This window comes from Sabethes cyaneus, chromosome 3 (assembly GCF_943734655.1).
Source record: "Sabethes cyaneus chromosome 3, idSabCyanKW18_F2, whole genome shotgun sequence".
Classification (NCBI taxonomy): domain Eukaryota; kingdom Metazoa; phylum Arthropoda; class Insecta; order Diptera; family Culicidae; genus Sabethes; species Sabethes cyaneus.
This window is the reverse complement of record NC_071355.1, coordinates 97611588-97625494: the sequence shown is the minus strand read 5'-3', so window position 1 is coordinate 97625494 and position 13907 is coordinate 97611588. Positions and strand designations below refer to the sequence as shown.

Genomic DNA, 13907 nt, shown 5'->3' with positions numbered 1-13907 from the left:
AAATATCCAGTGATCCCAGCGCCAATACTTGTCTAGGGACTAGAGGGACTATGAGGTCTGTTGTCACATGTGACACTTTGAGGCAGGAGAAAAGTAGAAATATTGTCGATTGCAAGAAAAATTGTACCATCCAAAGTGCGCAATCCCCCATAAAAGTGCTATTTTAGCTTAAATCGTTTCGGTCTCTTCGGCGCACTTATTGCTTGGAAGATAACGAAAAAGTGCGCCGAAGATACCGAAACGATTTAATGCAAAATAGCACTTTTATGAGCGATATCGCACTTTGGATGGTACAATTTTCCTTGCAATTGACAATACTCAGAGGTGAGAGATACGCGGAAGCAGCCATCTTGGGAGTCAATCAAGCCCATGGCAGACAACCATGTTCTCGCCGCCAACATCTCGTGTGTGCGAAAATGAGATAGCAATTCAGCACTGCGTTTCACTCAACTGCCAGCAGTCTGATTTGGGCCCGCTGTCAAATTTTGAGCCCCGGACATGCTGTCGCTGACGTTTACTGCAGGTCGATATAGAGATGTCGATGGGGTGGAGTCAATCGAGCAGCGAGAATTGTCAAAAGGGAGTCAATCGAACACGCATACTGTTTGCTTAAAAGTTTGATTAACAAGTATTGAAATAGTTATGAAATCTACTTAAGCTATTGTCATGCATCTTGAATATTATACTTGGACACAGTGTGTATAAAGCTTTGCAATGCATTTTACACTGATTAAGTTGAAAGATATATCACAGAGAACAGACATCCATTCAGGAACAAATTTTTCGGGAATTCTTGGATAAAATTTCAAATTAAAATCACCTAATATGCTAGCGTCACCACCACTATAGTTTCCCAACTAAATGATTCTTTTGATTTTCACACTGACAACCTTTGGCTCCTCTGGCGCTAGTATATATGGCCTATAAGCGTTATGCTAGCGCCAGAAGTTAGCTGTTGTGAGTTTAGTGTAGAATTTTATGCGCCTTTAGCGACATCATCACTATAGTTTCCCAACTAATTTGACATAAGTTTTATCCAAGTGGGGACCTTTCACTTGGATGTCTGTTCTCTGTGGATATATCGCTCTATTGTGCAAAATTGATGTGAATAAAACTGAAGCGGATCATATGTCGACTAACATTTGAAAGGGGCGGATAAGCCAACTGTCAAACAGAACGAGTGAGAGTTCGTTTTCCTATGCTGCTCCAGCAAAAAATAACTCTCACTCGTTCTGTTTGACAGTTGGCTTATCCGCCCCTTTCAAATGTTAGTCGACATATGTTGAAAACAAGTCACACTGCTACAGCATTTTGCTTCGCAGCAAGTGCTGGCAGTTTTTGTACACTGATGCCAAATCGTTGGCTTTAGTTTCCGCGTATCTCTTACTGTGAGTATTTCTACACTAAAAAAATCGACACGTCGCATCCAAGTGAAAAATCATGTAAACTTCTGTACAGCAACTTACATGAACTTCATGCACTAGTTAATGGGAAAGTTGATAAAATTTACCGGGATCGCAGGTAAACTGGTTAGTATGAGTGCGAGTTACCAATAATTCACGTGAGTGTTACATGAAAAGTGTGATGGATGAGAATTACCGTGTTTTCACGTAAACTTGACGTGGCGATTTTTTTGAGTGTAAAGAAAAGTGGTTCATCTTAGTGTGACTATATACAGAGTCGCGACAAGTCATCCCAAATGTATGCAATGCGGTTTTTCCCACGGGAATGACACTTCCAATACCAACCTGTACAAAAAAAAAAAACGTAGCCAACATAGAGCGGGCCCAAGCTGACAGCTTCATAGATGGGCTCAAGCTGACAACCGAGTCGGATGTGTAAATTGTTTAATTTTGTTAGTTTTAGTTTGATTTTAGCCAAAGTTTTAGCATCACATAGCTAATGCCAGGCAGGCAATTGATGCAAAACACATTAAAATGTAAAAATGGTTAGATAAATTCGTTTTGTGAAATCGCTTTGCGTTTGCCGCCTTTTTCATGTGAGCAACGAAAATGTGACGTCATATCAGCCCCCTGGTTTTTCCAAGGTTTTTCTTTCTCTTTCCGGCATACGCGTTGGATAGGTAGTCTGCTCGATTGTAATGACACTGACAGATAAATATCATTCCAATTTTGACCAGGGGTTTGAAACGAACGTCAAATGCATATCCCAAGCAACCAAAAGTTCGAATATTACTTGACACGCGAACTCGAAAGTTCATAATTAGTTCAGATTCAGTTTCGTGGAACTTTCACGCTGATTAGTAGTGTATATCAAGTATATGTGGAACTAAATGCTTTAAGAAGTGCTGCGAGTACTTCATAGATACTTCAAAGCTATTAGGATGCTACATGAAGTTCTGAAGTAACTTTAGTTGCTAACAAGTTCTGCGTGTTGCTTTTTTGTTTATATTTCTGGTGATCAAACCAGCAGAACCTGAAACTATTGGAGATTAATTTTTATTTCACTTGAATAAATTTAATCCTCGCACATTTCTAATTACAAATATAAATTAGAATGTAATGCTCTTCATTATTGTGTTGTGTAGCATATGCTGTCGGTATCTCACTACTACAGTTAATTGCCTGGTTCCAAACTTTATGTTCTATAATTAACTCGCGCTGCATAAAGCTGCTGCAAGTTCTAAATCGAACTTTTACTTAACAACTCATTGGCAAAATTCACATCGCTTGTATACGACAAAGGTGACGCAGTGGATCGGTATAGGTTTACATCGCGGAGCACCCGGGTTCAAACCCAACAGCAGGCAAATGCAACGAATATAGAAGTTAGGTAGAAGTATAAAAATAGAACATAGAAGTGCTGCTAAATTTGTTTTTTCTTAGTTTTTGACAGTTTATTTCGAAGCTGCTTAGCGTTCTATGCAGTGAACCCAAGACAGCTTGAAAGTTCGGTTAATTACTTAAAAGTGACGCTGCTTAGCAAGTTATAGATTGATATACATAAAGCTGTTTAACCCGAGGTTTAACCCTTGTTAGACACTATTATTCGAACTCTTGGTTACTTGGGATGATTGCAGTGTAACCGTTTTTTCTGACGTTTCGGTCCGAGTGACGGCTAACGCTTTATTCAATGGAAATTCTAATTGCCGGCGAACTAGTTGAAGGATGCTCTCTTCACTCCTACATGAGAAAGAGATAGCATGATTACATACCCTTGATTTTGACATTGTCGCCACTCTGTATATAGTCACTCTATATATAGTAACTATACGCCAGACTATATAATTATGGTGCCTATAGACCTTTCCATTCTTGTGTGTGTTGGTGCTTGAAAATGAGGCAAACAAGCATCAGCCCTTTGCCAAAATGAGGCAAATATCATGTATATACACGCGTTTTTCGTGTTTGATGTGTGGGTGGTTGAGCTGTCAGAAAGCTCTCACACAAAAATGAAAAAGCCAAGGGGTCGGTCACTCGGTACAGCCGTTTTTATGTTAGGCGACTTGAAACGAACCGAACTGTGCCGATGATGTACCGAAAGTGCCGAACTGCAAGATTTGTTAAATGCGTTAAAATCTGATAGATCTGGCAACCGTGCGAGATGATTTTGACAACTGGCAGTGCTCCCATTTCATAAAATTGAACCGGAGGTGTGTAAAGCCCTATAAATGTTATTTTTATAAGGCTTTAGAGGTGTGCCGTTTGATATCTCTGCAGTGCCGGGGCACTATGTGCTGAGTGTCCGACCCCTTGGAAAAAGCCTAAATTTATGCAGTTTTCACCTAAATCAGAACCTTCGTGCGGGACGTGCGGGAAGCTAAATTTAAGTAAACACTGTTTACCTATTTTTACGTACCAGCGTGGAAGTCATCATTAGGTAATTTTTACGGACTCATGGCAAATCTCATTTTGCGTAAAAATGACTCAAATTGCTCAAATTTTACTAAAAACCCTTTTGCATTATAATAATACGTTTGTTAAGAGCATAAATGAACTTTCTCAGAAAAAAAACACAAAAATACACAGCAAATGATTTATTAAATTTTATCAGATTTCAACTATTCGCTATGTAAGAATACAAATCGATCTCTTGTACTCTTGTGAAAATTGTGTAGATTATCTGTCTTTTGCATCCGAACAAATCCCTATTCTACTTTCTAAATACAATGAATTTACATTAATCGGAAAGTGGATATTCTTCAATTTCTCTGAATCGTGACGAAAGTGCAGCGACTGCACTACTTTTACAGACCACTGTTGTTTTATACAAAGTGATGCAAACAAAGTCGTAGAATTTTCGCAAAAGTGGCGGTACATTTAACGCGAACACATTGAAACTTTTCATCAACGAATCATCAATGAAGCTTGTAGTGAATCGCTTCCACAGGGTAGGATGTTGTTTTTGAACACGACGAAGTAGTTCCCTTCAGCAAAAATGGACGAGACACACACAATATGTGGTTCACATTGTGTTGATCGATTCAAATGAAGTTTCAGCATTTCGAAATCCGTTATGTTAGTATCCGGCTGAAACGAAAAATATTTATAGATTAATTTATTTTAGTGACAGTGGATTATCTCTAATTAAATAAGAAATCAGTGAAATGTCCTTTAAAAAATAAAATGTATTATAGCACATCGCAGTCAAAAATTTAACTTTCATGATAAGCAATGACACATAACTACACCCAAATCTCGTTTACCGTTCATTATGAATGGACGTAAAAAGAGATTCTAGTGTACTACTTACATTTATCCATTCAATTAGAGGTGCCATCAAGACCTCTGCCATCGACATCGTACTGTTATTTAATTTTCGCCGGATGCCACGATTGGTCAAATTTTTGATGACACGAAGAGCACCTCTGATGTATTCTGTAATATTTATAATTTGTAAAATTTATAATTATAATCTTAATACTTACTATTTTTGACTTCGATAAATTCGGTTCCCAACAACAAACCTGTAGAGAGAAATTTCTCAAGGTCTGCTTGTTCGTTATACTGCGAATTGAGACGTTCGAATGCTTGCTGCACCTGTAATAAAATGTATCGAGAAATTCTCAATTATTTATATATTTACTTTTTTAAAGGGGCTTTCAACCGGTGCACACTGGGAATTTTTGACGTAGGACTACGTCTTTGTTTGCTATACGGAAACTGGGTAGCACTTTGTGAAAACGAAAATAGAAGTGTAACGTATGAATGAAAGATTTCAAATGCTAATAACTACTAAACTACTGTACGAAACTGAACAATTTATATGTCGTATAGATAAAATAACCAGTTATCGGTAGAAAAGAGAGAGACCAATTTTAAGGAGGGCGTAAGAGGGGGGTGACTTTGTTTGCATCACTTTGTATAAAACAACAGTGGCTTTTATACAAATGAAAAACAAATTTCCTCAAAACTCGAGAACTAATCAAGCAAATTAAACCAAATTTGGCATGTGGAGGCTTCAGAAGGTAGGATTTTTTTCTATGGTGTACTGAGATCCTTTCCTTTTCTAAGAGAGGGGCTCCCATACAAATAAAATACGAATTTCTTCATAACTTTAAAACTAATCAAGCAAATGGAACCAAGTTTGGCATGTGCTGGTTTCAGAAGGCAAGAATTTTTTCTATGGTGAATTGAGACCCCTCCCCTCATTAAGAGGGGGGTCCCATACAAATAATATACAAATTTCTTCATAACTCGAGAACTAATCAAGCCAAAGGAACCAAATTTGGCATGTGGGGGTTTTTGGAGGCAAGATTTTTTTCTATGGCGTACTGAGACCCCTTCCCCTTCTAAAAGGGGGGGCTTCTATACTAATGAAACACAAATTTCCTCAACTCGAGAACCAATCAAGCAAATGGAACCAAATTTGGCATGGGGGAATTATTGTAGGCATGAATTTATTTTATGATGGTTTGAGGATAAAGACTCTCATACAAATAAAACAGAAATTTTTCCGTATGAGCCATATTTTCTGCTATGTAACAAGCGGTAAGCTGTGAAAATAAACTAGTAAAATCTTCTCGGAGCAAAAGACAGTGAATCAACGCAGCTAACTTTCGTGCCTGTTGCCATTCTTAACAAAAGAGAAAGACATTCGAATAGCTCGTCATATTTGCGGTGAACGTGCTTTGGCTTTAATGTTATATGTAACCAATGGCCCTTTTAAAGGCCACAAGCGAGTTGAAGTAAGATTATTGCAACATGTCAAACTACTCATAATCATATTCAATACAATAATCTGTGGGCTAGTCATTCATTACCATTTCTACCTTTATGATGCACTCAAGTGATTTTTAAAAGAAATTTCTATGTCTCATTGGTTGCAGGCCTTGTACTTACGAATCCCCGTCCACATATTTTCAAAGCGACCATTGCATTCAATAAAGAATTGAATTTGGATATTTCGCTCTTCTCTTTTAAAACTCAATTAAACAATGTTCTCATAAACGGTGCACCCGATGTTCCCGAACCGATGATGAAATGGCCATTTGTTTTCAAATTGTCTTCAAACTTCTTATAACTGTCTTAGTTGATCAAAAACCGGGTACCGGATGTTCCGAAACCAATAGGGAAATGGCCGTTTGGATCCAAAATGTCCTCATTGACTTCCATTAATCTTATTTTATCAAGCCAATGTGATGTGATGTGCCGCAAAATGAATTATCTCAAAATATAAAAATGTCCCCCGGGACCTGGTAGTGGGTGTTCTGGAACCGACGCAGAAGTGGCCATTAGTCAACAAATATTCCCTAAAATACCTTAGGTGCCTGTTTTTGGCCATAGCTTTCTAACAAGGTAAAGAAAACGAAATTCGGATTGAAAATGGATGAATGAGAGCAATTTCAAAACTTGGGTCGTTTTCGACCCTAATGCATAATATGTAACTTTTTTCTAATGCATTAGGAAGGTTAAATATGATTATGCGTAGCTTGACATGTTTCAATAATCTTCATTAGCTCGCTTGTGGCCTTTTAAAGGGCCATTGGTTCCAAATAACATTAAAGCCAAAGCACGTTCATCGCAAATATGACGAGCTATTCGAATGTCTTTCTCTTTTGTTAAGAATGGCAACAGGCACGAAAGTTAGCTGCGTTGATTCACTGTCTTTTGCTCCGAGAATGTTTTACTAGTTTACTTTCACAGCTTACCGCTTGTGACATAGCAGAAAATATGGCACATACGCAAAAGGTTGTGTTTTATTCACCCCATCGGCAGACAACCATGTTTTCGCCGCCAACATCTCGTGTGTGCGAAAATGAGATAGCATGTCAGCACTGCGTTTCACTCAACTGCGAGCAGTCTGATTTGGGCCCGCTGTCAAATTTTGAGCCCCGGACATGCTGTCGCTGACGTTTACTGCAGCTCGATATGGAGATGTCGATGGGCTGGTTTTATTTGTATGAGAGTCCGCTTCCTCCTACCACAGGGGTGAGGGTCTCAAACCATCATAAAATAAATTCATGCCACTAAAAACCCCCACATGCCCGCTCTCTTACAAGGGGAAAGGGTCTCAATACACCATAGAAAAAATTCTGCCTTCTAAAACCCCCACATGCCAAATTTGTTTCCATTTGTTCGATTAGTTCTCGAGTTTTGAGGAAGTTTCAAGTTTCCCCCCTCTTACACCGTCCATAAAATTGCTCTCGTACCCGCTCCATTTTATCTATCCAACGACATATAAATTGTTCAGTTTCGGTCAGTATTTTAGTAGTTATTACCATTTGAAATCTTTCATTCAAACGTTACACTTCTATTTTCGTTTTCGCAAAGAGCTACCCAGTCCTAGTATAGTAAACAAAGACGTAGTCCTACGCCAAAAAAAGAATCAAGAGAATAATTCAAGCAATTATTGCTTGAGCCGTTGAGATATCCATTGTACCGTCTTTCAAAACCTGGTTTCGAGAAAAACGGCGTTGAAGTTTTTATTCGCTCAAAATGTTAATCTTTCGAAATAATAAATAAAAAAATCGATTTTTAAAAATTGAAAAGGTACTATGGCTCCTTACACAGTTAAAAAGCTAATAAACGGCAACGTGCAGTATAAAATGCCAGATATGCTAATAAGCGGCTGACATACTGCTTATGTTAATGCTTATTGGTTATCTGGGTCTAGCAGCACCGCCCATTCGAGATTTGAACATGTGATAACTGGCTTGTTAGACCAACAGACCAGACGCGTGTATCGCATAGATCAAACTAATAGTCACAGTGGTGGTAACTTTCCGACAAAACGATCGCAGTAAGATTGTTGTGGATTATTTAAGTTTTTTTGTTTTTGGGCCTCTGTTGACCCGAGATAATTTCACATACCATCAATCGGGATAAGTTTGCACAGCGAAGTTATGTATCAAGTAATCGAAGGTCTGTGCTGGAAGGAGTGTCTTATTTTCCCATGGAATCATGTAAGTGACTTTTTGATTATATATCCATCCAACCCCTTTTGGTCCTCAACGAACAATATTAGCATGAAAATTGCTTGGAAAATAAATTCGATTCTACAGTAATTCACATACATACATAAATACTGTTGTATCGAGAAATAACTTATGGATGATATTTAGAAATAATCCCTACGATAAAACTGAACCTTGTCGTGGTGTAGGGCTTTTTAACTAATCAGTAAATGAACAGCGGTCACGTTTACTTCTGAATGTGGGTATATATCAAAATACTTTTGTGATTTCAAGTGGGACTCGGGGTAAAAATTTACCAAATGTGATTGTTGCGTTGTTCAGAAAGTGCTTTTATTCCGTTTAAGAATAATGCCAGTATGGGGATCTCTGACAATAGATGAAGTTTTCTGGGATTCATCCCTGTTTATAACAACTGTCACAAATATCTCCGAAAAATGTCGGATTGATTCAGTTGGTCGGAGGCTTAGGGTTAGTAAGGGGATGTAAGCGGGATACCAGATCCGATTGGATGCCGAAGGACCACTCTGTAATGATTACGGGTAATAGCACTTCTTAGGTAGCAGATGGGAAAATTAGGTCAATTCGTGTCGCGTGTTCAAGTTTCGGCTAGGCGGTGCTGCTAGATAGAGTAGGATTTTGCACTGGCCCCGTGGCTGTCCTGAGCTCTGATGGCTGCCCGCGGGCTCTGTCTATGGGAAGGGGTCGAGTCTTAAAGAGACGTTTAAGCCCAGAGCTTTACAGCACTTTGGTCTCGGCGGGCGAGTCTATATTTTGAAGCTTCTGTCGACTACCGCGAACGTCCAGCTTGTGCTGCGCTCAATTTACTTTGTATCGTGGGAATGCATTGTGAATGCTAAGGGGATGAAAGATTAAATTTGCCCTGATAAGTTGATCCGAGTTGCTCCGAAATTTGTCTTATCTATTGGTTCATTTGTGGTTGTTTGTGTTGGGAAACTAAAAGCGTGCGCGCGGTTGAAGACCAGTGTCAGGCGGGGCTGACGAATTCTCCACTTCTTCACTATACCACATATTGCAACTCGAGTGGTACAAAAAGTCCAAAGCACATTTACAAATTCGATCTATTATTTTTCTTCTCATCATCATCATTATCATCATCATCGTCATCATCATCATTATCATCATCATCGTCATCATCATCATTATATTTAAAATATGACATTCCGGCCTTTGGCAGAGAGATCTTAGAGTCAGTTCGTGGAGTCCGCGCAGGGCCGAAACGCCTCCGCCTGCGGGTATAGGCGTGACGGCTATGCTTGGGGCTCTACCTGTGTTTTAGTGGGCGCCAGTGCCTGTCTCGTCAGGTAGAATTGATGTTTGAGGTCTCCCTGACACTTTGTTGACAACACAAAAGGGCCCAGCGCAGAGTTTTATACGCTATTAAGCGACCAGTTGGATAACCCGAAAAAAAGGAAAGGAAAAGGATGATATTTAGAAATAATCTTTTGCTGTACGAAATTTTGAATTGATGAACGGAAAAAAATTGATGTCGGTAAAAAGTGCAGTGCCACATCATGCAATACAGGAACTAAAATCTAGATACAAATCAAAGAAAACAGAAATGCACCAGAATTTCAACGGTCAATGCTATGAAATAAGTATGAGTAAATTGAATAAATTGTTTTGTTGGCCTTGTTTGCTATTCAAGGGCAGTACTAATAAAGCTGCCTAGCCAAAGTTCAGTTTTGCAGATTTAAATCATTTTTCTGCAGATGTGAAGACCCATTCTAAGCACTAAGGAACAAATAAACAATGTGTTTGCACTTACAACGTTCGGTAGTAATCGAATGAAGCACTTGATTACGACGATTTGTATATTTCGTTGATTGAACAGGCAAGCTGAACACCCACGAGTCGCCACTAGAAACCTTCCACATACGTACATTACAATGATGCAAAATTTAAGGTGCAGATTAAAAATTTTACTTACCATTAAAATTTTCGTTTTCCATGACCTAAAATTAGACAATAGTTTCTGAATATTACCTTTATTCTGCATACCGGTCGGAGCTGGTTCTGATCAGAATCCAGAATATGGTTTCTGATCGCCTTTATTCTGCATACCGGTCGGAGCTGGTTCTGATCAGAATCCAGAATATGGTTTCTGATCGCCTTTATTCTGCATACCGGTCGGAGCTGGTTCTGATCAGAATCCAGAATATGGTTTCTGATCGGAACGGGCCCGATCGGGATGCAGAAATGAGGCAAATGAATCTATTAAAAATTACCCGTATAATATAACGAATAGCAGCAGTCGGAAACACCAGCCGACGACAGACGGAAGCTGCAGCAAATAGTCGAAAAGGGCAGCCGCGAACAGGAAACAGCAGTAAAATGTTTCACCAAACCGAAGACGCGAATCTGAAACAAATAAATAATTAAAATATAGTGCTCCTTATCGGTAATTTTTAAGAATATTGCCTTTATTCTGCATACCGGTCGGAGCTGGTTCCGATCAGAATCCAGAATATGGTTTCTGATCGGAACGGGCCCGATCGGGATGCAGAAATGAGGCCGCCTCTATTCTGCATACCGGCCGGAGCCGGTTCCAATCAGAATCCAGAATATGGTTTCTGATCGGAACGGGCCCGATCGGGATGCAGAAATGAGGCAAATGAATCTATAAAAAAAATTACCAGTATGATACAATACAGCTGCCGACAGCAGACGGAAGTAGCAGCAAACAGCCGACGACAGTAGAAAAATATCTCCAAACCGAACACGATATCTGAAACGGATAATAAAAAATAAGATTCAATATTGTCAATTGCAAGGAAAATTGTACCATCCAAAGTGCGATATCGCTCAAAAGTGCTATTTTAGCTTAAATCGTTTCGGTCTCTTCGGCGCACTTATTGCTTGGAAGATAGCGAAAAAGTGCGCCGAAGATACCGAAACGATTTAAGCTAAAATAGCACTTTTATGAGCGATATCGCACTTTGGATGGTACAATTTTCCTTGCAATTGACAATAATAAACTATAAGATAAAATAAACTAATTTACCTGTTTTCCTTTGCACGCCGCAACCTGATGCAACCGCAGCGACAAAATGGCGTGCAGAAATCGAAAAAATACGCTAACACTTTTTCACCTAAAATTAGGTAAATCAGGTTTAGTGATGCGATTAGTAATTTTTACCTAATTTTCATTAGTAATTTTTACCTAACTGGTATCAGGCTTTTTACGAGCCATAATGGCGGACGCGTTCGTAATATTTGAACAGCATTTTTGACATTTCCCTATAATACATCGCCCGTTTTCTTTCCGTACATTCCTTTAGTTTCACCGTGAACGCACGAAAAGAAAACGTGCGCTGTATTAGGGAAATGTCAAAAATGCTGTTCAAATATTACGAACACGTCCGCCATTATGGCTCGTAAAAAGCTGGATAAACATACAGCTTTACCTAAATTTAGGTGATTTCGACGTTTTCATTAGGTACTTTCCTGGTAGAGTGTATATTTATTATGTCTTCTTTTCTTTGCCTTACTTGTAAAATGCGTAAAGTGGGTTAAACGGTTTGATATGTTGTGATAAAATACTACATAAGATACTAGACAAAACATGGAAAAAATCTATAAACCAAAGACCAATAAAGTCATAAACGTGAAACAAGTACTCGATAGTTTTCGACAGGAAATATTACTGGCTGGTTGGGACGGCGTTCCGGTTACGGAGGACGATATTCGTTTAGCTATAAATTTCAGCGGCTCAGAAAAGCAATTTAAGGATGTTTTACTGACGGTCGATTTGGAACATTTGGCCAGTGAGAGAGATCCTCGAAAAATACCGTTTCATCCAGCTAAAATACAAAATATACAAAAACCAGCTGAAGTGTCTGATAAGGCGAACCGTTTCAATTGTGTTCAGAATGCTATGAAGATAACCGGCAAAGTACGAAAAAACTTGGATTCGAAGATTCGCTATAATAAGCACAAGTATACATTTATGGGCAGTCAGGAACAAACCGATTTGGAGCCTTTCTCTGAGATGCTCTTGGAGGTGCGATTCTACGAACCATTTAAATACAAACCAGGTGTACGATTAGGGCACCCCAAGTTTCATCAAGAATTTTATGTACTTGGGTCACAATTTCTAAGCGAACTACGTGATAAAATCTACTGTCAATGCGACATGGGACCGTTCTTCGACATTAGTGAAGACCCACAAGGGGACTTGCAGAAAAAAGACGAATTGCGTCCTAACTCTGGTTTCTTTTTCATACATAATACGTTTTACAACGATATGAGAAATCCAAAGAATTTTGACTACTCAGAGGTTATTAGGAATTGGGCTGATAAACAGAAGAATGTGTGTCCGTTAAAAATTGGCTCTATGCATGAAACCAAATTTGAACAGCTTATATTCCGGCTGGGGTACCCACAGGTAACACTAATGAGTATACATACATTGTTACAGAAATTAACAGTCATCCTTTCATTTAGGTTTACCAACATCATGGAAATTGTGAACATATATTTGTGATTTCTGATTGTCGACTGCTAGCCACTTCTGATGTATTAGAGCGAAGGCGATATCCTATTCTTAACTCCTATGCTTTTCCACGATCTATTCCTTGTAATATATGTGGGCATTGCGAAGCAAACTATATCGTAAAAAATAGTGATCAACACATCTTTGATCCTGCCTACATTTGCCAAGTATGTTTTCGATCGTATCATTACAAGGATGGGAACAAAATAGGGCAGTTCGAAGCTTTCAGGTTTCTAGGTACTAAGATTGCGGTCAAGGAAGACGACGAAACAGACGGACGTATTTGAAATAAAAAAAAGCCAGAACTTTTAGATATATTTATTTGATTCAATGAATTATCTGGAAAATTAATCTCAGGTTGGTTTCTGCTTTTCAAGCTGTGACCGAAGTTGCTGGTTGAAGTCATCTTCTACGTTATCGTCATCCCAGTTATCCTCCCAAACACTGAGTTCCTCTTCATCTTCTTTATTACCAGCCCAATCTACACATTTGTAAAGCATTGAAAAAAATCATTTTTCGAAGTGGTAACTTTTGTTACAATTCCAAATTCTTCTTGCTTAGACGCTCGTACGTAGTATTTTTACAATGTAGAGGCATTACGAACGAAACTAAAACAATCGAATTTGATGTGATTGAAAAATGAGGTTACCTTCGGCAGGAAACTCCTCGAACTCGTCATCTTCTTCTAATAGACCAAGATCCACCTTGGATTTTTCTTTATTTTCTTTGTCAGCCATGTGAATAATTTATGTTTGCAATAATAGACTTTCACGTATTGCTCAACACAACAAATTAAACGATGAGCAAGCAGAAGCAGTCCTCTCCTAACCTGTCAACACTCAACAGCAACTGGATACTATTGGCCTAGAGTGACTATATACAGAGTGGCGACAATGTCAAAATTGGAATGATAATTATCTGTCAGTGTCATTCCAATCGAGCAGACAACCTATCCAACGCGTATGCAGGAAAGAGAACGAAAAACCTAGCATTACAGACGGTAGATAATCTACAGAC

General features: G+C 38.8%; 1 protein-coding gene across 1 annotated transcript; it reads left to right on the top strand.

Annotated features, from left to right (window-relative positions):
- The first annotated feature begins 11846 nt into the window (after window positions 1-11846).
- On the top strand, window positions 11847-13189 carry LOC128742743 (snRNA-activating protein complex subunit 3). The gene is made up of 2 exons (XM_053839194.1): window positions 11847-12782; window positions 12842-13189. Exons 1-2 carry the CDS (start codon window positions 11961-11963, stop codon window positions 13175-13177), a joined length of 1158 nt encoding a protein of 385 aa, XP_053695169.1. The 5' UTR covers window positions 11847-11960; the 3' UTR covers window positions 13178-13189.
- The last annotated feature ends 718 nt before the right edge of the window (window positions 13190-13907 follow it).